We start from the raw sequence: 27,122 nt of genomic DNA on the forward strand, positions 1-27,122 counted from the left end.
CCTCCAGTCCTGGCCAAGGTGGTCTCATACGCCGACCAGCAAGATGTTCCTGGCCACAAAGACCACTCCTTTCTCGCCCATCGGTCCAGTCACCGCCTGCGCATGGAGCGGAGGGCGTCCCTGACAGTAGACATGGTCTCCACCCTCTCCACCTTGATACCAGATTCTACCGCTGTGGCAGAGCATACACTCTCCGTTACCTCGCAAAGGACATCTCATATCTATACTCGATCAGTAGTAGACCAGGTTTCACATACCCCTCCCTTACCCGTCACTCTCACACCTCAGGAGAGCGAAGTGTCCCTGTGGTCCTCGCATGTACGCCTGGGCAGTGAGCAGAAAGACTTCGTCAGCTGGCCTGGCAGCGGTGGTTTGCTTGCACTGGGATTAGTGAGTATAATGCTCAAGTCTCTGACGCTTCACAAGACGGTTCACAAGACTACACTGACCTTGGCTCCTGACACACCTCACAGCTCGGTACTATTGCCCTTATGACGGCACTAGCATTGCGTATCCACATCACAAGGTGAGACAGCCTTGCCGGTGTGGGTGCTACGAATGTTGGCATGACACTGAACACTGTCCTCTCCCTAATAGCCATCTCTTCCTAATTATGGTCACTTGTCTTGTACTGATGATAGGCGCCAGTGTGGACCTCAGCATGGGCACCATCTACTCTCACAGCGACAGTCGCTCCTACGGACGCTGCATCTGTTCTGCCTTGGCCTACGCCGGGGCTACCTGGGCCACCTACGCTTGGGCTCACCTTGTCATCTTTCAAAAGTCTACGGAGGAACAGCTCTCTCAGCCATCGCCTTCGGCATTGTTGACGGACAGGCAAACGCAAGAGCAGTATCCCGAACTCGTCCGGACAACACGCTTGATCAGTGGCGTCCTCACCTTCCTGATCGGCCTCTTTGAAGTGTGCTGGCGAATTACTTTAGTGCGCGACTACTCGATTGGCTGGCACCTTCAACAAACTAGCACGATGTTGCAATTCATTTTCCTCCTCTTGGTGGGAATTCCTGTAGCGCGCTTTTGCAGCTACGAATGGATCGAGTGCCAGCAGGCTCGAGACGTCTTCCACTGGCTAGCTACCTCCTGTCTCTTCATTGGATGGGCTGTTGGCACAGGTCGCCTTGCCGCTGCTTTCAGGATCTTGGGCTTCTGCGAGTCACCTCTAGGTAGACTGCTCTGGCTTCTTCAGCTTGTCTGCTTCACGATCACCGCTATTTCTCTCCATGTCATGGAGCAGAGACATGATGCCGAGCAAGTCGGCGAATTCAAAGGTGTCGTCATCGAGAAGCCTCTGCCTTGCATACCAGGCGAGGTTCACAACGGCCGACGGTTGACAAATGTGGCGGCAGCACTGACTCATCGAGGGAGTAATGAAGCAGCGCAAGCGATGGATGTGACGCCGGGGCTCTCAGACGGACAGCCGCAAGGTCTCGCCTTGATGCGTACGCCTCGACGCAAGCAACCTCTCGTCGAGGGTTCAAGTGCCTTTCCGGTACCCCCATCGACGCCAGCTGGCGTGCCTTCAAGTGTCTATCTGCCTGCCGAGACGCCTAGCATGTACCTAGATTCCATGCGAGCAGAGTATCTAGCTTCTGGTCCAAGGGAGCGTGCGATCAGTCTGCCGCTCAACAGGCTTCCAACTACGCCTTCGTCGCACGGAGGGGGTCCGAGCCTGTCCGATCTTGTCATGGGCCTTCCCAAGCCGAACACTAGCAACGGGAAGCTCTCACACCGAGGGCGAAGTTCCTCCCTGGGAGATGCGCTGACCAGAAGAACGAGTCACGACACATTCATGGCGATGAAACGTCGCTATGAAGGCAGGGCACAGGCCGAGAAACATCGACGCGCACGTAGTGCTAGCTCTGACATGACCCACCTGACCGTGACAAGGTAAACAGATTGTGCATAGGTTGAGTGGCACGGACACTGTATGGAGGCTGAACGGTATTACACCTATACCCTTACCCACAGCTTCTTCAACCAGTTTCCAGCCCCGCCTCCCATGTTACCGATCCCATTCCATCTCGGTCAACACATCCGTGGTCAATCTGTGACCACGCAAGCCTCCAGGCACGCGAGTCGTCCGTCTTCTACCTCGGGATGTGGAGCCGGAAGTTCTGCACAGTCTCGATCTCGGAACTCAAAGGTCTTCACCGCTAGTAAGCTGGGCCACAGCGTTTTCGATGGGGAATGTTTGGAGGCTGTCTCCTCGTGCAACAGCGATATTGACCAAGACATTCAGGGCAACTATCACCACGTTCCCGATGGCGGACCTTTACACGAAGACTACAGGCTTCGTATCAATTCTCTCTTGAGCATGGAGGGCGTTCCCCTGACTAGCGATGGCAAGACAAGTGCCGTGCGAGCCGGAGGCCCCGCTCACTCTTTGGACCAGCCAGAGGTGCAGCGAAGACCCACGACAAGTGACTCAAGGCGTCGACGATCACGACAAGCAGTAAAAGCTCAGGGAGCTTCCGGTATAACGTTCGATATGCCAGCAACCAAGAACATCGTCCCTGACAAGCGTGACTTTGCCGTCGGAATGTGTCCCTTCCCGACTAGTCAGGATGACCTTGACGCAGCCTGCGGAATGGAGAGGGCTGCTTCGCGTGCTACGCGGGAGAGCAAAGGACGCTCTGTTACCTTTAGCATTGAAGAAGAGGGCGGCGGAGAAGCAGCTGGAAGGGCTTGAGGCGAGCAGGCTGCAGGACAGGCGTAGCACTTAGCGTTTCAAGGATAGCATCGCAAAGCGGCGCACGCACAGATATCATCTACACGACAGGCAACTGTTGTGTTTGCCTCCCCGGTCATTCCAGAGGGAACGACTATCGGGGCGACTCTACTCTCGGTCCTATCATTCGAGTCCGTTATTCTTTCCTTTCTACACTCCACTCTTTCGTCGTCTACTGGCTAGACGCATAGCGTTGCCTGTTTCATACTAATCTGTCTGCAGAGTCATTCATTTCTCGAGGTCATTGGCACATAAATCGACGAGCCTGTAGGATGCGACGGTGAACATGTGTGCTGTGAACATGATCTCATTGCAGAGGTATGGGTTTCCGAAAGGGAAGGGAAGGCTTGACCATCTGAACGGATCTGGTGAGCATCTGTAAGTACCTCGGGTGATCAGGTCAAGTCAAGTCATCTCGCCTCCTTCACCTCCCCTCAAACATAGGTAAAGTATGTAGGAACAAAGCGAAGCGCTCGTCACCTTTAATCTTCTCTAAAAAGAAGAGTAGCGACGAGGCATTATTAGAAGTCCCCACCTGACATCCCCTGCAAGTTATGTAAGGTACTTGAGGAGAATCAGGCATGCCCCTCCCCCTTTTAACCCCTACTAGGGCAGGGAGAGACAATGTGTTCTACGCCTCCCTTCAGACCCATACGCTCTAGATGCATTTTGCGAGTGTTGGGCTTGGTAATGGGAGGCGGGGAAGGGGGAAGGGGTGGGATGGGGTGGGGAGGAGCAAGGGGAGATGGGGAGGGGAAGGGATGGTGCGAGGCAGGCACGAATCACAGCTAGCCTGTCTTAGCGGCGAGATCTCATTGCCTTGTAGCTCGACGGATCAAACTTCAGAGTCTCAAACGCCACCTAGTAGAGCAGGCTTTGAGATGGAGTGGGATCGATTGTATGCCCAAGGGGGAAAAAAGGTGGGGATTCAAGAAGAAGGGAAGGTGGCCTGCAAGAAGGAAATAATTCTCCTGTCCGTGTGGCCTGCATCTGCGAAGAAGTGGCTCGCGTGGGCGGGAAGCGGAGCGGAAGGGGCGGGCGCGGTGAGGGGGCTGGCTAGGCGGGGGAGGATCGTCTGCGTGGAACCGCGCGCAAATGCAGGCGGGGCAGGCGGGGCAGGCAGGCAGGCAGGACAGGCAGACGAGTCGTCGCCCCCCCCTGGACACAGACAGACAGCGACGCACACACGCACACGCAGACGCACACACACACGCACACACACGCCCGCACACACACACACGCACACAACTGGCAACCATCGACCAAGGCAGGCCGCCCCAGAATCCACTCTCGCACACAACCTTCCTACCAATCAATACCAACCTCACACTTACTCCCATCACCCCCCTTTGGCACTCGCACACCTCTTCCACCGTCGTAGAAGCATTGCACAGATTGCACAACCGCACCTGCAGATACCCGAAGAGACCAGACATCACATCCACTTCTTCCCCTGAACCCGCCCCCCCCAAATATCTTAATCGTCAGTGTCAGTCAGCATACACACAGTCTCCGCATCGCCTCCCGGCTGGGCAACGCCATCAATAGGGGCAACACACTGCCAGGACAGCGATACTGATTCGTAGCCCATTCCATCTTCCACCCTCACTCCTCCTTTTCTCCCCCCACAGGACAATGGGTCTCTCTGTATCTCGACTGCTTAGTGGACTGTTCGGAAAGAAGGAGATGCGTGAGTAGACTCGCATTGGCGTAGCCCAATGGCAATTCTGAGGTGGAGTCAGGTCTGGTGAGACAGCAATACCCAGTGGCGGCAGATTGCCCTCATTTCTTCTGTATGCGTTATCAAGAAGCGGAGGGCGGTGGAAACCTCGATTCCTCAGGGTGGCCAACTCGCATTGGTCACCATGACCGGCAAACTGCATGGTCTGACCCACGCCTCGAGGAGTCTTGGTCAAACCTTCGCGCTGAAAGAGGGGCAACGTAGAGGCTATGGCTCAGCATTTTCATGCCAAAGGCATACACTCGTCCACATCTGCCACAGAGCTTGGCTGACCTTCGCACATACCTCCCTCCTCGCTCACAGGTATTCTCATGGTCGGACTCGATGCCGCCGGTAAGACCAGTGAGTATTTACACGGGGCCCAGCTGCAATATAGTCTTCCGCGATCGCGCGACTAAAGATGTCTTCCGTTCACTTGCCTCTACCAGCCATTCTCTACAAGCTGAAGCTCGGAGAGATCGTCACCACCATCCCCACCATCGGTGAGCACAACGACATTAAGCTTTCAGCACATTGTCAATCTTCCGAGGCTGACTTTTCCCGTCCACCATCTCTTTTCATGCCAGGTTTCAACGTCGAGACTGTCGAGTACAAGAACATCTCCTTCACCGTGTGGGATGTGGGAGGACAGGACAAGATCCGACCTCTCTGGAGGCACTGTGAGTCGCTCCGATGAGGCGAGAGTGGGCTCGCAGCTCCCTCAAGCCATTGTACTGATCTATGTTGCCTTCTCACGCCCGTCCATTCAGACTTCCAAAACACTCAGGGTATCATCTTCGTCGTCGACTCGAACGACCGAGAGCGTGTATCCGAGGCCCGTGAGGAGCTGCAGCGAATGCTCAACGAGGACGAGCTGCGAGACGCCCTCCTGCTGGTCTTTGCCAACAAGCAAGATTTGCCAAATGCAATGAACGCCGCCGAGATCACCGACAAGCTCGGCCTACACAGCTTGAGGCAGAGGCAGTGGTGAGTAGACGAAGCGAGGAGAATTGTGACATAGGTCGTCGAGACCGATGCGAGGCATTGAGCTCGGAGGAGAACTTCGTCTCTTTTCAGACGCATTCGACGCATGAAGGATCACATTGCTTACTGCTTCCTCATTTCTCTCCCCTCCTCTAGGTTCATCCAAGCGACTTGCGCTACTTCCGGAGACGGTCTGTACGAGGGTCTGGAGTGGCTCAGCACCAACCTCAAGCGACGTGCTTGAGCGTTGTAAAGTCGTGGTTTGATGCTAGGCAGAAGGAGAGGCGAAGCTTGGGCATTGCGAGGAACTGGTGGGCGGGGGGAAGTGTCCGCTTGCTCGCTTTTTGATGCTGGAGAGGATGAGTTGGGGCCCAGTCGGGACAGGGTCGGTAGATGGGACGGCGGACTTGCGAGGGACAGCGTCGCCTTCGCTAGTGTGGACACGTTGGGCGACGGTGCAGGTGGGGCCAGTAGCGGCAGGTATTGCGTGCGAGTTCAGAGCTCTTGCCCTCTCCTTTCTCTGAGTCAACGCTCCCGCCGCACACCCCTCTCGCTCTCTCCCTCCCTCCCTCTTCCTTCGCATAAATCCCGAATGTGTCGATGAAGTTCCTCCTCTAACATGAATCCAGATGCTCTGTTCTCTTCATCGTCTGTCGACACCTATTTCAGTGCAGGTCGCTGGTGAAGGGAGTGCGTTGCATTGTAGACACATTGCATTGCGCTGCGCATGTGTACGACCTGTATTGTAGGTATGCATGCATGCGTGTATTCATCTATTGGTACAAGGAGTGGTCCCTCTATCTCTGTCCTCTCCCCTACCTTCCGCCTTCCGCCTTGTCCGCACCACACGCCTTTCCACTCTCTCCACGACGGGCTAGACTACACCAGCTACTGCGGGCTAGGCCAATCTCCTCCTAATGAAATCCCTGACCGGTTCCTGTCCCCTGGCCTCTACAAAGAATCTCCTACTCCTCTCTTCTTGCCAAAGTAAAACGCTCAAACTCTTGGCATAATCCCTGACCAATTTGAAATCTTCTGCACTACTGAAATCCATGTAGAGGTAACCTTCTTCTGCTGCTACCCGATTCTTTTCACGTTCCCATAGACGAACTTGATCCGTTACTGTAATTGGTAAGAGAGGATCATTACGTGCTATCATTTGAGGATGAGCGTGATGGGAGAGATAGGCAATGACTTGTTCTGCCGAAATTCCCTTTGCGAGGGCTGCCTTGATTGAATCACGTGTGAGGGATCCTAGGACTAGATTGGAAAAGCGAGCTTTGATATGGGTAAAGAGTTGCAGGACTGCAATACGCAATGGATTTGAAGTATAGGCGTACAATCGGTAGTTGGTCTCGAGGACAATGAAGCCTTGCTCCTCGTCTGAACCACTACCGCCGCGCAAGGGCTGAGCATCGTGATTGGTGAGCGTGGTGGCGAGACGGGTGGGGTAGAAGTGCTTGGGTGACGTTTGGTATACCAGACCATAGTCTGCAAAGTCTTGTAGACAGTGAAGCTGACTCTCGGGAAGATCCTCGGCAGAGTAGCTTTGCCCTAGAGTGAGAGAGCCCAGCATGAAGAGGAAGGAGAGGATGTCGACAATGTCCATCCGACGTTGATTGCTGAGGGAGAGGTACTGCAGAAGAATATCCCACAGCTGGGTATTCACGTCCTCTAGCAGGAATTGAAACCCTCTGGAGGTGATCCCTAACCGATTCGAATCCTCTACTCGCTGCATCAAGTCGGACCGGCGCAGGAGATAGAGGACTGCTTCGCCTGGGGATGGAGCGCCTTCGGATCCCACCATGAAATGCAAGATGCTCTCCCACTTGTTACGTGCATACTCGTCCAGCATAGCTACATCCACTGTCCGGTCCTCAGTGCCTTGCTCGCTGGGCACGCCGAAGGAACGATGCTCCCCGCCTCCCATGAGAGCAGTCCGCAGACTGTCCCGGAAGACGGCGCTGAGGGTGAGCTTGCTGGCCTGGAGGATAATGATGTGCAGTCGCTCCAGCCTGCGCAATCCTTCCTCGTGCTGCCTCTTGCCCTCTCCACGCTTGATCCACACGAGGTACTGGTCTAGTGCGAGTGGAGCATCGAGGAAGAGGAGATGCATCACCAGCTGACGGGCCATGGGCGGCAGCAAGCGAAAGACGGCGAGGGTATTCGAGGGCCGATTGTAAAGGTTGCGCAGGGTTGCTGCTGGCTGGCGATCGAGGAAGTCATTTATCGTCTCTGTAGGGGAGAGCGATGGCCGTTGGTGACGTAGAGTGGAGAGAAGATCCCAGAAGAAGTGGCAGAGATGGACGTTTCGGGAATGAGGCACGTTTGAGGGCAAGATTCAGCGCTCGATGCTCGTAGCTCAGATCGCGGGCTGAGCAGGTCCACCAGTCCAGCCTGCCTACTCAGGCCATCTGACGCCCACTCATCGTCCTGAAGTTATCTCACTCACCATTGCCAAATCCCACTGCACGATTTTGATCACCTCCCGATAGTGCTGCTGCTGCGCCATTGCTGCCTTGCCCTGGTGCGCGAGCTACCTTTGCAGGCTCGGCCACGGCAGCCATGGTTCCGTCGCGACCCGCTTGCCTTGACTGTACGCCTAAAGCCCTGCTGTGTTGCTACGTTGCGGTGGACCTTTGAGGCAGCAGAAGAGAGGTCGCAGGGAGACGTAGTTGCCAGAGAGAAGTGCTGGGAAAGAAGTCAAGTGTGGGGCCCCAGGGCCAATCAGTAGCAAAGGGGAAAGATTGTTCCTGTGCGCCCAATAGAGTTGCTACAGGGACGGACCTTTGGTGCGGAGCCTCTCGTCCTGAACGCTACCAGCTTATGTAGGAGCTCCAGTGAGGCAATAGCGCGGCAAAGATGCTTGCGAGCAGTACCTACTTCCCCTCGATCGTCGTTGCAGGATCGCAGTAGTGGGAAATAGGTCAGACCGGCAGCTGTGCGGGTTGCGGGGAGGTGGTAGGAAGCGCCGCAAGGACTGCTTGTGACTGGTCCGGCCGAGGGATTAGGCGTGGTCGATGGTAGCGGCCAAGAGCAGCAGCAGCAGCAGCGTTTGTTGGCAAAGGGCTGAAGATCGAGGAGTGTGCCGTGCGTATCGATTTGCGATGAGAAGAAGCGAGGGATGGCAATGGTGCAGTGGTGGTCATCCTCTCCACCTGGGCGGAGCTGCAGCAGTCCGTCCACTCCCGCACGATTCTTGGCTCGGGGGTAGACTATATTAGACGCACAGCCATACCATACCATTGCCACGGACACTTTGCCCTCCTCACTCGCTCATCCTCTCATACTTACCATACAGCTGCCCATTGACACACACAACCATCCCCGCGTCTACCTCATTGGCAGCTCTGATATTCGTCGCGCCCACTTGTACAGATGGCATCTCCCTGCCCGTCCTCATCCTCCCCCTCTTCCTCCACCACCGCCTCCCCACCCAGGAGCAGCAGCGCCACCCACACCACCAATCCCCTCTACATACCAGCAGCTCCTCGCGCAGCCACTTCAACCACCAACGGCGGCAAGGCTCCTCCCCCTTCCATCTCACACCGCCTCTATGTCGGCAACCTCCACCCCGCCGTATCCGAGTACGACCTCGTGCAGTTGTTCAACCCTTATGGCAAGATCAGCAAGCTCGATTTGCTCTTCCACAAGTCAGGACCTTTCAAAGGGAAGCCAAGAGGATATGCCTTCGTGGAATATATAAAGGAGGAGGACGCAGCGTTGGCCAAGGTGGAGATGGAGGGAAAGGAGGTCAGGGGAAGGAAGGTCGCTGTTAGCTTTGCCAACAAGGTGAGTCAGAGACGAAGCGCACAAGTGGGCCTCGACAATCACAGCTAGAGACTGATGTATCTTGCCTCCTGGGTCGATCAGTCCGAATATGCTGAGCAGAGTACCACTGGCCCTGTGAGACGCAACCGCGCCAGAGACGAAGACTTCAAGCCCACAACGCTCAGCCTTGTCAAGAATTCGCAGCAGCCACAAGGGTGAGTAGAGAACCTTGCTACCACTGGCCTCAGGTATGAAGGGCTGACATCTACTCTTCATATTCCCCTAATTGGTAAATCAGCACCGACGCCAAGATCGCAGCTATGGAAGCTCGCCTGCTAGCCATGAAGGCATCCAAGAACAAGGGGCCTCCTGCCGCTACGGGCCAGCCCGATGGAGGCAAGCCGGGCGTTCTCAAACTCGCCCCTGCAACTGCCGGGCTGCCCAGAAGGCCACAGACGAAGCGTTGAACATAGATATTCAACGTGGGCGCGAGTAGTACAAGTACAGTACACCAAGTCGTTGGGCAGGCAGATTCATAGCATTTTGAGTATGAAGCGGCCCTCAATCCGACGCACTAGGGCTCATACACCATTGGCAAAGCGCAATACTTCACTGAGACGCTCATTACTTCTTGTCCATCTCGGAAATTTTGGCAACAGCTGTGGAGCTTCGACGACTCATCAAGCCCACAGGGATCCGCTGTTACGAGCGTGCTCGTTATATCTCCCTCCCTTTCTCTTGAATTGGCTCAAGATTTCATCAATCTGCTTCACCTCCTTCGAATCCAAGGTGATCTTGCCCGCTTCTGCATTCTCCTTGGCATACGCAGCCTTTCTGGTGCCAGGAATGGGAGCAAAGATGGGAGAGCGCTGTAGGATCCAAGCCAGACAGATCTGGGCGGCCGTGGCGCCGCGCTCGGAGGCGATGCGGTTGATGGAATCGGCCAGGGTGATATTGTGGTCGAAGTTCTCGGGTGAAAAGGAATCCTGATGCAAACGGGGATCACCCTTGGGCAGGTCGTCTCGGGAGCGTACGGAGCCGGTGAGCAGACCCTTGCCTACGGGCGAGTAGGCTAGGATTGGGATCTCTGCTCAACGTGAAAGACGGGAAAGAGGGAAGGGGTAGGCGGCGAATTTTTTTGTTCAACATCTGTATCATGTACGCACGCTCGACTGCTCAATATATCACTAGACTCACTGTTCTCTTCACAAATTCGAACAACGCCTTGGCTCTCTGCCTCCATGCAGAATGGGCTGTACTCCACCTCTACAGTGGCAATGCCATTGTTGGATACCTCAATGGCCTTCTTGAGAGTCTCACCTCCCACCTCGGAGAGACTGAGGTGCTTGAAGAGCCCTTCGTCTCGCAGTGAGATGTACATCTTGATTGCCTCTTCCACTGAGATAGCCTTTGGGAATCGAGCTGGCTCCCAGAGGTCCAGCTCCTTACCTCCTTTGTCCGAGCCCAGCTCAGCACGAATCTGCTTGAGCGTCTCCCGCAACGTGTCCACATTCGTCACTGGCGCCATTCCCGCCATGCTCTTCTCTGCATAACCTCCCTTTCCAAAGATGTCCACACCTCCCTTGACACAGAGGACTACTCTCTCCTTGTCCTCTGGGTACTTGTCAAAGTACCTCTTCACCAACTTTAGATTCGCATGAGGATCGACTGAAGGGCCGTAGAATTGACCGGCATCCCAGAGTCGACAACCGGCATCTAGAGAGGCACGCATAGTTGCAAAGGCTTCATCGTCGGGAGTGAAATGGCTGGGATCGGTCCAGGTTAGACCCATGAGACCGAGATTCATGCGGGAGATGTGCTCGGAAGAGGCGGACCCGCCGAGGGGGAGGGTGGGCATGCTAGAGCTAGAAGTCATGTTGGTCTTGCGGTGTGGTAGCTATGAAGGCGTGGACGTGGTTGTTGGCGTAGGCGTCACGGTTCAGACTGAGTGAGGTTGGAGTGAACGGGGTCTCCTGTAGAATTACCAATGGTAAGCTTACAGACTTCTACTAGGCTGGGGACACTCAACGTCTCATATAAGGCTCAGGCTCGGAAAAGGCGGCGAGGCATGTTTCAACGCGAAGTGGAGGCTTCATCAAGCAAATCGACGGCAAGCCTGCAGGCTTCTTCGGCAACGCACACCCGCGACTCGAGGGTGGGAGGGCACACTGGAATCAATGCTATCATTCATATTGCTATCAGATGGGTCGAGACTTCACGTCACAGCGTACTTCTCCTTCAACGCACCATATTCGATCATGCTACCTTTCCTGAAAGGCTGAGTTATCTCCGACACGGCGGCTGTAGACCACGGCTCAGATTCGCTCGCGGATGACCTCGCCTTCGACGACTTCGAGGCGGTCGAAGAGCTTCATGGCCTCCTTAGCGGCGCGAATACCACTGGCCAGCATGCCACCGAAGCTGGCGCCCATTCGCTATGGAAATAGAGGCAGGAATTGCCATTGCTGTCAGTCGCTGAGTCCAGATGCTGCGCATGATCGTCTTTCTCAACGCCGATTACTCACGGGAGCTGAGGTAGCTTCACTGAGCTCCATGCCGGCGCAGATGATGCCCGGGAAGATCTCACCGGTACGGTTGACAATCTCGCCTTCGCTTCGAGTCATGTCCAATGGTCCCATCTCACCCATCTTGAGCAATCCCGTAGCATGAAGACGCTTGACCGAGGAAGCCCCCCAGGGCCCATCATGTCCAGCAGCGGTGACGACGACAGGTGCAGAGATGGTCTGTGGGTCCATGCAGGACTGGGATCCGTGGGACATGGACACTGCATTCCAGTTGGAGACGACACCTACGACTCGCTGCACGCCATTCTGGTCCCTCTTCACAATCAAGTCCTCGGCAGTCGTGGCGTTGTAAAGCTTGACGTTGGGTAGAAGGAGAAGCTTGGAGAGGAGAGTGGAGGTGAAGAGAGCAGCGTGCTTAACGACGACGTAGGTTCCTTCGTCCTCGTAGGGGACCTCGAGCTCGTCAAGGAAGTGATGAGCCGGCTTGCGAATGACCATGGCAGAGAAAAGCTGACCGCCGAGCCAGGCGCCACCACCTGGTGCAACGCCTGACTCGAGGATAGTGACCTGAATGTCCGGGCGGTTCTTGGCCAGATGATAGGCGCAGGACATGCCCGCAGAGCCGGCACCGACGATGACGACATCGGTACTGGCCGAGTTCATCATGTCCTGGAAGTAGCGACTGGTCATGGCGCGAGAGGTGTAGCTCTCATGGATGTAGGCGAATTTGTACTGTAGACATCAAGGCAAGTCAAGAGGAAATTCAGCCGATGACGCTTCACTGGACATTGCTACGATCTGAAAACTCACCTTGCCCTCCCAGTCCTCGACGGGCTCTTCGCCGGCTTTGATAGCCAGGTGGCCGTCATACTTGCCGAGGGAGTAGTCTGGCTTGCTGAGCTTGGCCACAGTCTTAGCCTGGCTTGCGGCCTTGAGGTCGATAGGAGATGGGGCGGCATAGCCAATAGAGGCAGGGTAGGAGGTGAAGGAGGCAGTAGGTGGAACCATGTTGGGCAGTCTGAGGTTTGGGATGAATGACGGACCTAATGGCGAGCACAGTCAGTCCTGCCTTTATATATCTTGGCACATCCTTCGGAGATGTGGAAAGGACCGGGACAATGCCAGCAAGGATTTGCTTGGGTGAGGGATGGATCAGCCTGCAGCAGCAGGAGCAACAGCAAACGCAGCGGCACAAGGGCGGGGGAGAGTTGATTTCGAGGTAAGGGGTGCGCAGCATTGCCAGGGCCCGCCGGCTAGGTAGCAGTGGAGTTGCAGTAGCGCAGGGACATTCTGCCAGGGCACATCGCCTCAGCCGGCATCGCCTGATACGAACCAATAACTGGGAGGGACCAGAGCAACGTGCTCGGAGCTTTCATTGGGGTCCGGGCGGGTCCAGCATAAAGCCGTCTAGTCGAGTCATTCACACTTGAGCTAGATGCTGCAGCGTCGCCGCCTCGGATAGGGACGCACTACTGCCGAGCACTGGCGGGGTAGAGGGGAGAAGGAGGGGGGACTGCTGCACCAGTTACGCTATCTCTCCACCTTGCGCTCGGGGCAACTTCGGCACGAACTGGGGTCAGGGACATGCTACCGCCGGCCTGCAGGTTGTCCTTCGACCCAGATTCCGCCTACCACACTTCCAGCTGAGCCTGACGAGTACACTTTGAAATTGGACAAACTGCTCCCGAGTCGACTTTCTCACGGGTCCCTCTGCCGCTATCTGCGTGCGTCTTGGTCAGCAGCGGGAGCGGCACAAAACGTGCGCTTGGCGGTGGCCAGGATGCTGAGCAGATGGTGGAAGCGTATCACAGCGCAGTCAAGATACATTAGCCGAGTAGCACCGCAGTGTGAATCGCGAACAGGGAGAATGAGTCTTTCATCGCTGCCTCAAAGGGCGATGACGCTGACTTTCCCAAACGGTAAGGGATCTCTTGCGTTGCGCTGTGGTGAGAAGACGTGCGTAGTGGCAAGCGTGCGGGAAGGGGATGAGGCCGAGGGAGCGTCGAAACTCCGACCGCGAGCGCCCGCCATGTGCTGCAGCTTCACGTGACCAGGAAATCCTCGATCCGCAACGGCGGCCCCGCCTGAGAATTCCACCGGGGGCGAGCGACGAACTGACCGACTGCGTCTCCTCGACTCACAACGCTTCACCCATCCTTCTCCGTTTCCACCCGCAAACTTCATCACCCCTCCCCCCCTCAAGGTTGGTATCTACGTTCGGGATACATCATGAAGGATCGTCAGTGGGAAAGCGAAGGCAGGCTGGCCATGGGTATCGAGGGGTTGGAAAAGATGAAAGTGGCAGGAGATGAAAGCAGGCGCAGCAGCCTGATGGCCAGACGAGCAGTTCCGTCGCCCTAGCAGATGCTACAGCAGCATTCTATCGCTGCCTTTACACCATAGCCGGCGTCATCGGTCTTCGGTGGCTGGCTCTAGGAGGAATGGTCATCAGGCCTGCAGGGCTCTTGCAGGACAGGGAAGAAATTGGGGGTAGTAGAGATGGAGGCAGAGCCGCGGCGGCCTCTGCTAGGGCATCAAAAATGAGAAGGATCGACTTAGCTAGATGCGATTTTGGCGACTCCAGTACGGAGGTTGCGATGGAATCAGTCTGCCCATCGGTATTTGAGGTCAAACAACTGACCCTTTCGCCCTCTACTCCTTTCCCCCTCCAGCCACCCTCTCTTCACAATGGCCAGGAACTCGGACATCGCCCCTTACGTCGGTCGACTGAGCCGTACCGGCGCCTTCCAGAAGAAGGGAGCCTACAAGCTCACCCAGTCTCGCAAGGCCCCAGCTGCCAAGGCCGCTGACGCCCCCGAGAGCAAGACCAAGGAGCTCAAGAAGGGAGGTAGCCGCAACGTGCCCACCACCAAGGCATCGCGCTACTACCCTTCGGAGGACATCAAGAAGCCCAAGGCTTCGCGAAAGTCCAACAAGGCCGCCGCTCTCCGCTCCACCATCCAGCCCGGTACCGTGCTGATTCTCCTCGCTGGCCGATTCCGTGGCAAGCGTGTCGTCTTCCTCAAGCAGCTCGAGTCTGGTCTTCTGCTCGTCACTGGTCCCTTCAAGGTCAACGGTGTGCCCATTCGCAGGGTCAACCAGGCCTACGTCATTGCTACCAGCACCAAGCTGAACGTTTCGGATGTCAAGGTGAGCAAAGTTGGACAGTCGTGATAGAATATACGATGGAGGGGTACAGAAACTTGGTTGTCGGATGGGGTCCGAGGGCCAGCTACTTTGGTGTGGGAAGCAGGCGTACGGCAGCGAGAGCTGCCGGACTGCCATCGAGCTGGCAGGAAAGATTTGATCACTTCGTAAAGGCAGACCACTTTTCGCCTCAGAGACGATCGTTGCTGACATCACTGTCTACCTCCACCCTTGCCTCTGCCAGGTTGACGAGAAGCTCAACGACTCTTACTTCCGCCGCGAGAAGGTTTCTGGTGCCAAGCCCGAGGCTTCCTTCTTTGCCGACCCCGCCAACAAGCAGCCCCACCCCTCGAGCAAGGTTGCTGACCAGAAGGCTCTGGACAAGTCTGTTCTGGCTGCCATCAAGAAGGAGGGCCCGACCATGGCCAAGTACCTGGCCTCGACCTTCTCTCTGTCGAACGGCGACAAGCCCCACGCCATGAAGTTCTAAAGTGGTGGTTTTGCCAAGCAAAGCAACTCCCCTTCTTTAGTGTCTTTTGGGTGTTAGAATTCATCGGAGTAGGGGGAGGACCCGCTCTGATGGATGTGTTTCCAGATGGTGGCGGTACTTGGTAGCTTGCGCGCAGGAGGTGGCAGGTGTACTGAGTTGTAGTTAGTTAGTCAGTCAGTCAGTCAGTCCGTGGTCCTTCCTCCCCACGCTCATCTCCGCGTTTCATCGACGCTGGTCTTCCCATTTCAGTCTTTGTCCTCTTGAACATCGCTTCAAAAACAACCAAGTGAACCCAAAGTCGAAGTGTGAAGTGTGAGCAAGTCTGCATGATCAGTGATGTGAGATCATGACTGGAACTCTTGCAAGGTGATCCAAGAGGGGGTACCATGTGTGACGACTACCTCTCCCCTGTGACACTGACATGGATGGTGGATGTGCCGAGGTATGACTCGCTGCGAGCGGAAGTGGCCTTGGCCCACGTTTTTTTCCCTGCTGTGAAGGCGAGGCGAGGCGAGGCGCGAGGCCCTGGCTGCCTCGAGGCACGCTGCAGCCAAAACGCCGTGATTCACCTCTACGCCTCGGCCGCCGCCGCATCCGCATCCCACTCCCCCGAAAAGACTCGTTGTGCAGGGAGCAGTAGCAGCAGCAGCAGCAGCAGGCAGTCAGTTAGGTCCCTCTTTCCATCGTTACCTTGACTCGGTACGCTCCCCGTCCCTCACATCCTCTTCCACCACCCCCACCACCACCGTCACCCTATTCGCTGGTTGCTGTGCCCATCCAGACTCTATAATACAGAGCAACCCCACTCCTGAGGACTCCTCTACCGCCTCCCCACTACCTCCACCACCCGACCACTGTCACCATGACTACCCTCTTCAACAAGGACGCCCTTCAAGGTCGTATGCTCTTTGCCATTCCCAAAAAAGGTCGCCTCTATGAAAAATGTCTCGAGCTTCTCTCAGGTGCCGATATTCAATTCCGTCGTCAAAATCGTCTGGATGTAGCCCTGGTCATGAACCACCCAATGGCACTCGTATTCCTCCCTGCAGCCGATATTCCTCGATTTGTAGGAGAAGGAAATGTAGACTTGGGAATTACTGGACAAGACATGGTCGTCGAGAGTGGATTGGCGGATTTGGTAGCAGAGGAAATGGAACTTGGATTTGGCAAGTGTAAACTTCAAGTACAGGTTCCCGAGGTAGATGAAGAATTACAGACGGTAGAGGCTCTAGTGGGGAAAAAGGTGGCTACGAGTTTTGATGTGCTTAGTCGAAAGTACTTTGGTGATTTGGATGCACAGGTTAATGAGAAGAGGAGGAGAGAGGCACAGGCTCAGGGTAGAGAGGTGGAATTGCTAGAGACTAAAATCGAGTACGTGGGAGGATCGGTAGAGGCGGCTTGTGCGCTGGGAGTTGCAGATGGTATTGGTGAGTTGCAGGCAGAGGCAAGAGGATCGGAGATGCAAAGGACTAGCTGCCCAGCTTGTATACTAGGGAGCCTCGCTGTCTTCATCGTGTCGCAGAGTTCGTACACTGACACCCTCTCACTCTTTCTTTCCCCCTTCCCTTACGTCGGCAGTCGACCTAGTCGAGTCAGGAGAGACAATGCGAGCCTGTGGTCTCCACGCAATCGCCACTCTACTCTCCTCTCAAGCCGTCCTAATCCGTCCCGTCACCCCACACGCTCGCTCCAACCAAGCCCTGATCAAGCTCATCGTCTCCCGTATCCGTGGAGTAATGGCTGCAGCCCAATACGTTCTATGCCAATACAATATCCATCGATCTAACTTGGATGCGGCATTGGCTATTACTCCTGGAAGGAGGGCAGCAACGGTCAGTCCTTTGGAAGATGATGGATGGAGCGCAGTTAGTGCAATGGTCAAGAAGAGTGAAGTGGCCACGGTCATGGATCGATTGGAAGAAGTGGGAGGAAAGGACATCTTTACATTGGCATTGGACGTGAGTAGAAACGGAGGGACAGTACATTACGAGGTGATCTTTGGGAGGATGATCAAACGAGTTGCAGACTGACTGACCTGGCCTGGCTTTGCTCCCCCCCTTTGCACCTGATAGAATTGCCGAACATGAGAGAGTGTGGGTTCTCACCTGTCACCGATAGAGGCACAAAGCTTGTTGCTTTCCACCTATAACAAAATAGCATTTTTCACTGCCAATAGAGCAGCCTAGCACATACATACAATGTCGTTCTGATCTCTTCTGTTCTCGACTCTATGGCTAACTCAACCAGATTGCATGACTCGCCCCTTCCCTCTCCCCTTCTTTGAGTCCTACACTCGCTGCACTCTCCCCTCCACCTACACCGGGCAGCTGTGTCCGCGCAACCTCCTTAAGATCCCTACCGTCCCATTGCATCACGAGGATATACCCCAATTCATCGTCGGTCAGAACGGCTAGATCCTGCACCACCCCTTCAGGACCAGAAGCAGAGGTAGATTCCTCAGTGGAAGAAGAAGAGGAGGTAGGGTAGTGAGGCGCATCGAGAGGGTAGCGCGGCGCCCATTCCCACGCATTGGCTTTACCACCGCTAGTGGGCGTCTCGAATCTGACTATGGCTCCATCTGTCTCTCCTGATTCCTCCACGATCGGCGCAGTAAGATCTTCCAGATCGACCTTCCACCCCGTCACGAGCCCCTTGGTAGCCGTCGTCATCCCGCGCGTGGTTGCAAAGAGGTACCCTCCGCAAGGAGAAAGACGGATCGTGTCACCCCGGTAGGCATGCGGATCTGCGCCTGTCGCAAGAAGCGAGACTCGTTGGACGTGCTCCAATCGAGGCACGTCGGATACTTTGCTTTGACTGTCACTAGGGAGGATCACCCGGTAGGCATCGGCGAAGGAGTTGTGCTCCGTTACCGCAAACACCCAGCGACCGCAGGCAGTGGGAACAACGTGCCGTGGGCCGTCCCCCGAGGCCGGTGAAGGATTGGAGGAGAGGAGTGTCAGATGACCTGTAGAGACGTCTCGCGAGTAGATTAGGATAGCGTTGCGACCGCTGGGAAGGAGAGAGAGGCGAACAGACAGCACGGCTTAGTGAGCAACCTGCCCTCTGAAGTATTATCCCACTCTGGCCGTCTCCCGCCCCACCTCCGGCTACTCACAGATCCGCAACATACGCCAGTCCATTGATGTCAAAGTCCACATTGTGAGCTCCGTATCTCAAACTCTTCCTGCTCTTGTCTGCTCCCGCAAGCGCCTCTTCCCCTCCTGGGAGAAGGACGAGCTGCTGCGTCTTGACACCAATAGCCCCTGTCGTCGGGTCCAACTCGAAGACTTCGCCTGTGGGTCCACCAGCTTGGTAGAGGAAGCGTGAGGGTCCTCCTGAGGAATTGGAGCTGGAGGTAGCGCCCTGTAGGGAAGACTTCACTCCGTACGCTGGACTCGTGCGGGACTCGAACGGCGGCGGCTGTACAGCCACATAGCTCCCCGCAGCGAGGATCTCCCTCGCATTGATCAGACTGACCTTCTCTTGCCCAGGCACGAGGGAGACACTCCAGGCGGAGAGCTCCCGCACATCTGACCATGTTGTTGCGTAGACGATGCGGGATGCTTGATGCGCTGCTCCTCCTGCTGCGCTACTGCTCCCAACCCCACTGCCGCTGCCGCTGCTGCTGGAAAGCTCTGGGATGAACCCGCCAAGGGCAAAGTACTGATGAGGTCCCCTTGCGGGCACAGACAGAGTTACGGTCAAGTCCTTTGTGAGGGTATCGAAGGTGAGGAGATGCAGAAAGAGGGTATTGAAGGTGCCTGTGAGGATATGTCTCAGCCGAGGGCAGGTGCCTGCTGCTGCTGAGGCTGCCGCTGCCGCTCCTCGAGGCGCCGAAGAGGCGAGGGGGAGCTGCATATCGTCTGTAGCGCTTCTGCTGCAGGAGCTTGTGAGGTGAGATACCCTGAAGAATGGAGATCCAGGAGAAGGAGGCTAGAAATGGGGCACCAACTCCATCGAGAAGATCGGACAGGCGCCGGACATCACGGAAAGCGCGCCAGTGCAGGTGCAGGGGTGCGGAGATACAAAGACCAGAGGTCCGAAATTGGAACGTGGCGTGAAGACACAGACACGAAGAAACCTCAAGAGTCAGATCGTCTTTTGGTTGCTATCTGTCGATTATTGGATATATGTAGAGATGCGAGCAACAGGTCACGGAGCTTGATAGAGTACATGAAGAGGTGCGTGTGTACGCGAGCGAGTGCTGGTGGCCCAGATCGTGTCTGATCCTTGCCCTTTTGCGAGCATGGCTACTGATCTGAAACTCCCGTCATGTGGCTTTCACATCCACCCTCTATTGCTCAGTCCTGGCCCTCTTGGCGGGCTTCTCGTCCTTCTCCTCCAGGTCAATCTCAGCAGCGTCATCGTCCTCCGACTCCTCCTCGCTGTCATCCTCATCGGAGAAGGACTCGTCATCGAAGTCGAAGTCGTCATCGTCCACGGCATCACCGGTGTACCAGTCGACAGCCATAGGGTAGAAGCTCTCGGCGATGAGCTGACCAATGCCATTGGCAATCTCGGGGTGAGTGCAGTCGAAGAAGGAGGAGAAGAAGGAGCCGGGAGTGAAGGTCTCCTCGTCCTCGTAGCTGGTTGGCTTGAGCTTGCACAGGTTCTTCTCGTCACTCTTCCACTTGATCTCGGTCTTGATGGGCTTGAGGTCATCGGCCCAGTCGAATTCGGAGTCACCCAGGTCCTTCGAGTCAGATTTGATCTGGAACTCCTTCACCAGGCTGTTCTCAGACAGGTACTCATTGTCATCGAAGATGAACTCGATTTTGGTGGCTCGGGGGTCTTCGGTGTCGCGGTGGATCTTGATGCCCTTGAGCTTGGCGATCAGAGGGTGGTCGACGTCGTCAAAGTAGGCAGCAAAGCCCTCGTGGTTGGCAATCTATGAGGGGGAACACGGGGTAGAAGGGGTGAGCAGATCGAACATTGCGAAGGGCAGAAAAGCTTCGGCCATCGAAGCCGCTTGCATTCGCTACTCACAGCCTGAGGCCAGAAGCCATCGATCTTGCTGAGAACCTCGTCCCTCTTCTCCCAGAGTGGCTTGTAGAGCTTCTCTCGCTGGCGCAAGAGCACAGCGTCAGCCTGAGTCAATTCCTTTCCCCAAGCATCGAGCTTCTCCTCTATGAGGTAGGAGCAGAGGTGAGGCAATATCGTTAGCATCCAGCCGAATGGTACCCGGGGGCCCCTCAGCTGTACTCACGAGTGGCAGTGTCGAACTCCTTGTCCTGCTTTGAGTATTCAGTGGCCATGTTGTATATGTGAAGTGCGGAATGAAGTGGTGCGATGTACGGGTAACGTGGGTGGATGGAGGAGCAACCTTTGAAAAAATAGAGCTTCTTCCGACAAATCGTCGAGGAACTGCATCTCCCTTCCTGCGCGCGTCTCGCGAATGTGGAGGCACAGGACGACGTGATGCTTCGAGTAGCATAGACTACAGCCAGCTTCCCTCCGTTCCGATGTCTGCACTGGTGCCGGCTCACGATTCCAGTAATATATTTAGTAGACTCGTACACTACAACAGGGCAGCGACAACGAGACTTATACGAAGTACAGGTCGACTCTCTCAAGACTACTATCTACTTTCTGCTCTACATAGCATCCTCTGCCTTCCCCCCAAAGGCTTGATTACAGTGGTGGTACACACCTTGGCGACGGACCCCGTCATCGCAGTCACACAAGTCTGTCGCAGTTGAAGCAGTCGATGCTTTGAGCAAGGACATCGCCGGCTTCGACACATGCTCCGTCGTTCTGCCCTTCTGCCGTAGTTCAGGCGGTCTCTTCAGGCATGTCAGTCCAAGACCTAGCCGTCGCCTGGGGCTGCGATGTCTCAGTACTGACGTCGTCCAGCACGATATAGCCATGTTCTCGGTCGTCTCGCGTGACAATCCGTCTAAAGTCCTCCATCTGCGCAGAGAGATCCCGACAATTAATTGCATCTAGGGCGGCTCGCCATCTGGATGTCTTAGCTTGATCGTGAGCTCTATAGGCGCTGTAGCTGAAGGCCTTCAGGTGCAAAAGGGCAATCAAGGCCATTCTGACAGCAGAGAAAACTCTGTCCAACTCGGCTTGAAGCTCTATCCAGTTGTTCGTGACTACCTTTCCTGGCAGGAAGCACAAAACCATGGTAGCTAAGACGGAGACGAGCTTGAGAAGTGCACCGTGAGACTTGATGCGGTCGGCTATCGTGCAGTAGAACACGACGAGGCAGTACATCACTACGATGCTCGAGCTGTGCAAGGTGATAGAGAGCCATGTATTGATGACTCCTGGCAGCCACGATTCTTCACAGTCCCAATGGACTGATCGAAGTGGGATTGCGACCACGGTACAAATGGGTAGGCAGATCGCATACTGCAAGATAGCCACTGGGGGGAAGGGGTCACGGGAAGTTTCTAGTCAGTGGACAGAAAGACATGGCGTCGAGGACTGTTCCATGACTTTCTCACCTTTCATAAATCTGAGAAATCCTAGTCCTGACTTGGTTCGAGTCTCCCACCAGCCCCCCGGAAAGGGACCTTGTAGCAGCCTGACCTTTCGGAAGACATCCTCTTGCTGAGCGAATGTGTCCCCAAGATACTGTAAAAGGAGCGTAAAGAAGCTCACGACGACGAGGGCTTCATAGCAAGCGCTGATAACGTCGAAGGCAGAAGACTCCGGCAGGATGGGATCATTCACAGAGGTCAGCGGTGACTATTTAGCGCTTTCCCTGTACTGAGCAGCTCACCTGTGGGTACCACATATAGCGTGTCCATGAAGCAATGATGTTAAGAGGCACCAGAAAGAGTATCTTTACGATGTTGCGCTGCTGCAGCGGGTGGCTATAGTTGGACAAGTGTTGCCACAAGAGCCAGAGGGAGGCGACGGTGGCCACTAGAGTGAAGCTGCTGCTGGCCAGCATAAAGCTGCGGTGTGTTGAAGCGTCGAGTTCCTGACTGACCAACTTGGTGGTCCCTGGACAAGTGGTGTTGACCATCATAGGTAAGGTTTCCTTCACAATCAGTTGCGAGACTCACTCCCGGCAAAATTGTATGGCCTTCAGAAAGGGGACGTTGTGGAGATCAGACCTCTGCTGTCGATCAGCGACCGGTGCAATAGCAGGTGGATGTCAGAGTGTCAGTAGTGGGAGTATGCTGGACCAACGATAGACTGCATGTGAGAGTTATAAGGACACCAGTACACGGCCAGGCGGTGCAGAATCGGACCCAGGTGAATCTGGATGTGAACAGTGACGTAGTACAGAGCAAGGCGGGGTTGCTCGCTATCAACCAAGTGGCCCGGGCGTCTCCACGGAGAACTGCAGTTTCCCGCAACTCCGCTTCCGCGTTCCGGAGACGGGCGACGATTCCGAAGAAAGTGGATTGCTACTTTCACTCTGTACCTATCACCATCATCACCATGAACCACGAGGCAAACAACACCAAAGGACCCCCAGGCACGTCGGCACGGCAAGGACTTACGCATGCAAGGGAGGCCAGGAGGAGGGGGGTGAAGCGCATATAGCCACCACTTTCAGGGCATCACACACGCTTTGCGGACCCACGACGCAGCAGGGTGGAGCAGGAGATGAGAGTCAACAATGGAGGACCCTTGCCTTTCGATCTCGATCACAATCACACCTAGCTCTCGGATCCTACAGTGTCGCTTTCGCCTCTTCCTTGTACCCCCCTTTCGCGATTACTCACCCTCTCAACCTGCCGCTGTCTCACGATAAGACCACTCATCCTCTGTCCATGCAGCAAACGCATCGTCTGTCAGCAGTCGTGACATACACAGACCACAGTGAGCACATCACATCGCGCGGAATCCGATGTCCGTAGCCACCAAGATGGCACGCGTAGACCCAGGTCAGAAGCGCAAATTCAATGGCAGTGATAGCTCTGGCTCTCGCTTCCATCAAGCTCAGCGTAGCCCTCAGAGAAAGGCCAAGCTGCAGGCCGCCTCGCAGCAGCGCACGGTAAAGCAAGTGGCCAAGATGAGCGGCATTTTCACCATGGAGGAAGACGAGGTGAGACCAACCAGCGCCCGAAAAGCGCGTTCAACGTACTTACACTCGACTCTTTGTTACTGTACAGCTGTACGACGCCTTTCAGTTTGGGAAGAAGGTGGGGTCCGGCAATTGGGCCACAGTCTATGGTGAGCTGGGCAATGATCTGACTCTGCTACTCTCAAAGTCATCTCACCAAAGCAATCTCGTATCGTACCATTCCAGAGGCTCGTGTGCGAAGCGATGGGCAGATCAAGGCCATCAAGCTGGTATCGCGGTCCCCCAATGGAGTGACAACTGAGGCTGCGAGACAGCGTTTCGAGGCGCTGAAGAAGGAATACAGGGTACGTTCTGCCGATAACAATTGTTCTGAGACTACGGCTGATCATTGCAATTGTCCGCCTCACAGATTCTTCGTACCATACCATCCACAGTGCCATGGCATGTCAATATCATCAGGCACGACTGTTTCATCAGTACGCCCGCTACTGGCTGTCTCGTAGCACCACTACACGATGAGCCGATGACTGTCTGTCTTCCACTGGCCATGCTGAGAGCATACTGCCTCAAGCTCGCGTCTGCTCTCGAATGGCTCCACACCTACTGCATCTGCCACAACGACGTCAAACTTGCCAACATTGTCGTTGATAGGAATCTACAAGACCCGATTGGGGAGCCCATCCTTGTTGGTGAGTAGGAGCACCAGCCACTCGTGTATCCTCTTCTCAATCTGACCTCTTCACTACATCAGACTTTGGCTTCGCTACCGATCATCGTCCGGGAGGCGGCACCGAATTTTGGACACAGGACAAGATGGGCACTGCAGAGTACCTGAGCCCGGAGCGTGCAGCAGGCCGACTCCATGATGAGCGCCTCAGCGACATCTGGGCTCTTGGTGTGTGAGTAGTCTGGCACGTTTGCCATCGACCCATGTGCTGATTCCTGCATCCCGCTGCCTTTCTCGCCTTCTGTAGCTCATTCTTCGAGATGGCAACGGGGCGCACGCCATTCGAGAGGCCAGACGAGGGACCTTGCAACGAGGAATCGATGGGCGAATACCGTCGGCGCATTCAAGACGATGAGTGGTACATTGATGATGACCTTCCGCAAGACTTGGTCGAACTCTGTCGGTTGATGGTGCACAAGAACCCCCGACTGCGTCTGCCGCTGGCAGAAGTCAGTCAGCACGACTTCTTCCGCCGCGAAAGTCGCGATGATCCCTCTGATCTTGAGAACAATAGGCTTCACTTGGAGGGAAGGGACGAGTCATCTGACTCTTTCCTCAACAGCAGCAGTGGTCACTCCCATAGCGAACAGAAGGATCTACCGAAGACGCCCTCGCATTTGGCCAGCAAGATTGCTGCCGGCAGTCTTGCTTTCCCAGGCTCACCAGGTCTCGATTTCGACGACCTTTCTTTCGAGCCCGAGCTCATCGACTCGAGAGCCCCTTGGGGCAGCAGTGCCGACGTCTCGCTCAAGTCTGAAGATCTTCACAGCTACCATGGTCATCAACACAATCACACTGTGCCACGCAAAGCTCCCAAGTTGGCGGTTCCCATCGACATTGTCTCCAAAAGAGACAAATTTGTGCTCTGCACACCTCACTCTACCGCAACAGTCAAGCCCACTGCTGCTCAGACTGCTCCACCGCTGCGCTTTGCGCTTCAAAACGTTTCAAGCAAAGTGAACCTCCAACAGTCGAGCAATGTCAAGGTTGGTTTCAGCCCGGAGAAGGGCACCATCAAGAAGCTGCCTCAGCAGCACAACAAGGGCCTCGAGCCGTCGAAAGCGCTCCGTAATCTTCCACGAGCAGGCTCGCAAGGGTCTCCAATGCCTTCTCGTGTATTGTCGCCAGTGTCCACTGAGCTGCCCATCGATCTTCTTGTTGCGGCGCACAGAGCACGAAAAGCTTCAGGCCATCCTGAACGTCCACAAGGGGTGCCTGCCGAAGTGTCTTCCAGCGACGCGGCCAGCATAGTCTCCGACTGCCCTTCAGTCTTAGCCTCCACCGTTGACAGTGCAGCGCAAGAGGCGCTGACAGCTGCTGAGGTCTGCAAGAATCTCTGGGACACCAAGAAGGCAAGCTATGATCAACGAGAAGCAGACCAGGACTCCAGCTTTTGCAGCGATGCCGAGTCTGGCTTCGATGTGAGCTTCAGCGAAGATGAGAAGGCAGGAGAAGGAGATCCGACCATCGTTCTGCCTGCCGCTACCCATATCAAGAGAACCGGCGCCCAAGCAGACAAGGTCGAAAGTCAGAATGGCAGCGTCCGCCACAAGAATGTCTCTGAGCGCTTGGACTCAGTCGTCGCTGCCTCAGTGGTGTTGAAGTCGGGACAGAGCGACTTGGCAAACACGGACGCGAGAGCAAGCATTCTCGCAAAGCTTGATGCAATCGAGCGCCTGGTCCGTGAGACCAGGGAGGAGCTTGACCAAATGTCCTTCACCCAACGACCTCCACCTGCCGCTTCTGCTGAACCTTATCAGCCGGAATCGACCCTTTTCGATCAAGCAAGCTCACGGGCCGCCTCACGGCAGTCGCTGCTACGTCAACTCTTCACTCCGACGCTGGGGTACGAGGCTGATTGCGACTCCTTCAAACACGACAGCAACCGACAATCGCCTGCAGACAGATTCAGTGCTGCCACCAATGACTCCACCTTGAGTACGTGCCAAGACGGTTTAGTCGTTCCACTCGCGCAGGGTCAGAGCTCTGTTCATGAGGCAGAGGAGCAGGTGGCCGACGACAAGTCTGCTACATCTGACAGATCAGCCTGGCGTCCTTCCTCTGCATCATGCTCCCGCCTTTCAGTGCTGTGCGAAGAGGATCGAGAAGAAGATAGGCAGCATGCCACCCCATCTCGCAAGCACGGTCGAAGTATGTCTACTGCTGAGCGAGTTGGGTCTACCACACCTCGCTCCGTTCGACGACAGCTGCCCCAGGAGCAGCACCACAACCTTACGACGACGAGGATCAGAAACCCTGGTCTAGAGTTCCGCTCACCCACTGTCGTGTCTGTCAGTGGGCCACAGCGCCCGGCGCTGGCATCGAATGATAAGGAGAACCACTTTGTCCTAGTGAACGGACCAGATTCATTTGCACTCCCGTCTGGCGGCTCTGCCGCCAAGCTGAAGAGGAGCTTCTCATCTTTTCGAGGCAGACGGCTCCCTAGCCACGAGGACAAGGCTGCAAGCAGCGCTGCAGGTGCAGGAGCCGTGGGCTCGACATCAATGATCAGCGGCATATCTCACTCGCGCAGCAAGTCCGCAACTCTGTCCTCGCTCTTCTCTTTCGCCGGGCAGCAGCAGCAGCCTCGACCTGAAGTGAGCTCGGGAGCTAATGAAAAACGCCACGTCCCTTCCATGTCCCTCGACTATGGCAGCGAGACGCTTGCCTCTAGCAAGATGTCCATCTCTACCTCAAACTCTGCATCGCTTTCTACTCGCACTCCTACTCCTGGAAAAGGTCTGGCTCGCCGAACCCCGCGTGAGGCACAGAAGCCAGCTTTCGGTCTCGTCTCGGCTGTAGAAGCCATCCACACGCCCAAGGAGAGTGGGAGTCTGTGGAAGAGACTGGTTCCATCGAAGGCTGTGCCACAGAGGACGATCTAAGGACGTACGAGGAGTGCTCTGAGTCTCGACATACCACAATCATTTGCTCTATCTGCTGAAGTACCATCTACAGCCCCTAGGCCGTCATTCTTCCCCTTGCTCCTTATATCCGTTACCCTCCTGCTCTCCAGCAC

The 27,122-nt window shown here is 55.6% G+C and overlaps 12 protein-coding genes across 12 annotated transcripts; 6 read left to right on the forward strand and 6 right to left on the reverse strand.

Annotated features, from left to right (window-relative positions):
* Positions 1–534: 534 nt before the first annotated feature.
* On the forward strand, positions 535–1,987 carry BCV69DRAFT_33300 (hypothetical protein). Its single transcript, XM_025495210.1, has one exon. The coding sequence runs from the start codon at positions 614–616 to the stop codon at positions 1,910–1,912; it is 1,299 nt and encodes a 432-aa protein (XP_025346978.1). The 5' UTR covers positions 535–613; the 3' UTR covers positions 1,913–1,987.
* Positions 1,988–4,068: 2,081 nt separating this feature from the next.
* BCV69DRAFT_283920 (ARF/SAR superfamily) lies at positions 4,069–6,044 on the forward strand. Its single transcript, XM_025492865.1, has 7 exons — positions 4,069–4,232; positions 4,381–4,439; positions 4,794–4,832; positions 4,919–4,972; positions 5,057–5,149; positions 5,240–5,456; positions 5,610–6,044. Exons 2-7 carry the CDS (start codon positions 4,385–4,387, stop codon positions 5,695–5,697), a joined length of 546 nt encoding a protein of 181 aa, XP_025346979.1. The 5' UTR covers positions 4,069–4,232; positions 4,381–4,384; the 3' UTR covers positions 5,698–6,044.
* A 307-nt stretch (positions 6,045–6,351) lies between these two features.
* On the reverse strand, positions 6,352–8,020 carry BCV69DRAFT_300124 (putative TFB2-TFIIH subunit; the record flags this gene model as incomplete). Its single annotated transcript, XM_025494429.1, has 2 exons — positions 6,352–7,688; positions 7,906–8,020. 2 exons carry the CDS (start codon positions 8,018–8,020, stop codon positions 6,352–6,354), a joined length of 1,452 nt encoding a protein of 483 aa, XP_025346980.1.
* Positions 8,021–8,717: 697 nt separating this feature from the next.
* On the forward strand, positions 8,718–9,994 carry BCV69DRAFT_33319 (RNA-binding domain-containing protein). The gene is made up of 3 exons (XM_025495211.1): positions 8,718–9,245; positions 9,327–9,439; positions 9,523–9,994. Exons 1-3 carry the CDS (start codon positions 8,832–8,834, stop codon positions 9,689–9,691), a joined length of 696 nt encoding a protein of 231 aa, XP_025346981.1. The 5' UTR covers positions 8,718–8,831; the 3' UTR covers positions 9,692–9,994.
* On the reverse strand, positions 9,905–11,100 carry BCV69DRAFT_287908 (Aldo/keto reductase; the record flags this gene model as incomplete). Its single annotated transcript, XM_025493590.1, has 2 exons — positions 9,905–10,311; positions 10,422–11,100. 2 exons carry the CDS (start codon positions 11,098–11,100, stop codon positions 9,905–9,907), a joined length of 1,086 nt encoding a protein of 361 aa, XP_025346982.1.
* Positions 11,101–11,539: 439 nt separating this feature from the next.
* Positions 11,540–12,757, reverse strand: BCV69DRAFT_300127 (putative thiamine biosynthetic enzyme; the record flags this gene model as incomplete). The annotated part of the gene is made up of 3 exons (XM_025494430.1): positions 11,540–11,659; positions 11,750–12,481; positions 12,560–12,757. 3 exons carry the CDS (start codon positions 12,755–12,757, stop codon positions 11,540–11,542), a joined length of 1,050 nt encoding a protein of 349 aa, XP_025346983.1.
* Positions 12,758–14,437: 1,680 nt separating this feature from the next.
* Positions 14,438–15,386, forward strand: BCV69DRAFT_287910 (putative 60S large subunit ribosomal protein L6; the record flags this gene model as incomplete). The annotated part of the gene is made up of 2 exons (XM_025493591.1): positions 14,438–14,899; positions 15,141–15,386. 2 exons carry the CDS (start codon positions 14,438–14,440, stop codon positions 15,384–15,386), a joined length of 708 nt encoding a protein of 235 aa, XP_025346984.1.
* Positions 15,387–15,974: 588 nt separating this feature from the next.
* BCV69DRAFT_283928 (putative ATP phosphoribosyltransferase) lies at positions 15,975–17,504 on the forward strand. Its single transcript, XM_025492866.1, has 3 exons — positions 15,975–16,813; positions 16,965–17,344; positions 17,459–17,504. Exons 1-3 carry the CDS (start codon positions 16,249–16,251, stop codon positions 17,471–17,473), a joined length of 960 nt encoding a protein of 319 aa, XP_025346985.1. The 5' UTR covers positions 15,975–16,248; the 3' UTR covers positions 17,474–17,504.
* BCV69DRAFT_313567 (hypothetical protein) lies at positions 17,496–19,339 on the reverse strand. The gene is made up of 2 exons (XM_025495038.1): positions 18,502–19,339; positions 17,496–18,395 (listed from the first exon to the last, which is right to left on the reverse strand). Exons 1-2 carry the CDS (start codon positions 19,242–19,244, stop codon positions 17,621–17,623), a joined length of 1,518 nt encoding a protein of 505 aa, XP_025346986.1. The 5' UTR covers positions 19,245–19,339; the 3' UTR covers positions 17,496–17,620.
* Positions 19,340–19,635: 296 nt separating this feature from the next.
* On the reverse strand, positions 19,636–20,641 carry BCV69DRAFT_294525 (hypothetical protein; the record flags this gene model as incomplete). The annotated part of the gene is made up of 3 exons (XM_025493873.1): positions 19,636–20,274; positions 20,373–20,512; positions 20,593–20,641. The coding sequence occupies 3 exons, from the start codon at positions 20,639–20,641 to the stop codon at positions 19,681–19,683; spliced, it is 783 nt and encodes a 260-aa protein (XP_025346987.1). The 3' UTR covers positions 19,636–19,680.
* A 357-nt stretch (positions 20,642–20,998) lies between these two features.
* On the reverse strand, positions 20,999–22,240 carry BCV69DRAFT_283933 (hypothetical protein). The gene is made up of 3 exons (XM_025492867.1): positions 22,117–22,240; positions 21,839–22,043; positions 20,999–21,757 (listed from the first exon to the last, which is right to left on the reverse strand). The coding sequence occupies exons 1-3, from the start codon at positions 22,129–22,131 to the stop codon at positions 21,159–21,161; spliced, it is 819 nt and encodes a 272-aa protein (XP_025346988.1). The 5' UTR covers positions 22,132–22,240; the 3' UTR covers positions 20,999–21,158.
* An 806-nt stretch (positions 22,241–23,046) lies between these two features.
* On the forward strand, positions 23,047–25,670 carry BCV69DRAFT_35361 (kinase-like protein). The gene is made up of 7 exons (XM_025495214.1): positions 23,047–23,397; positions 23,465–23,525; positions 23,602–23,720; positions 23,786–24,065; positions 24,128–24,275; positions 24,351–25,124; positions 25,435–25,670. Exons 1-7 carry the CDS (start codon positions 23,200–23,202, stop codon positions 25,526–25,528), a joined length of 1,674 nt encoding a protein of 557 aa, XP_025346989.1. The 5' UTR covers positions 23,047–23,199; the 3' UTR covers positions 25,529–25,670.
* The last annotated feature ends 1,452 nt before the right edge of the window (positions 25,671–27,122 follow it).

The sequence above is a fragment of the Pseudomicrostroma glucosiphilum genome, assembly GCF_003144135.1.
Source record: "Pseudomicrostroma glucosiphilum strain MCA 4718 unplaced genomic scaffold BCV69scaffold_10, whole genome shotgun sequence".
NCBI lineage: Eukaryota > Fungi > Basidiomycota > Exobasidiomycetes > Microstromatales > Microstromataceae > Microstroma > Microstroma glucosiphilum.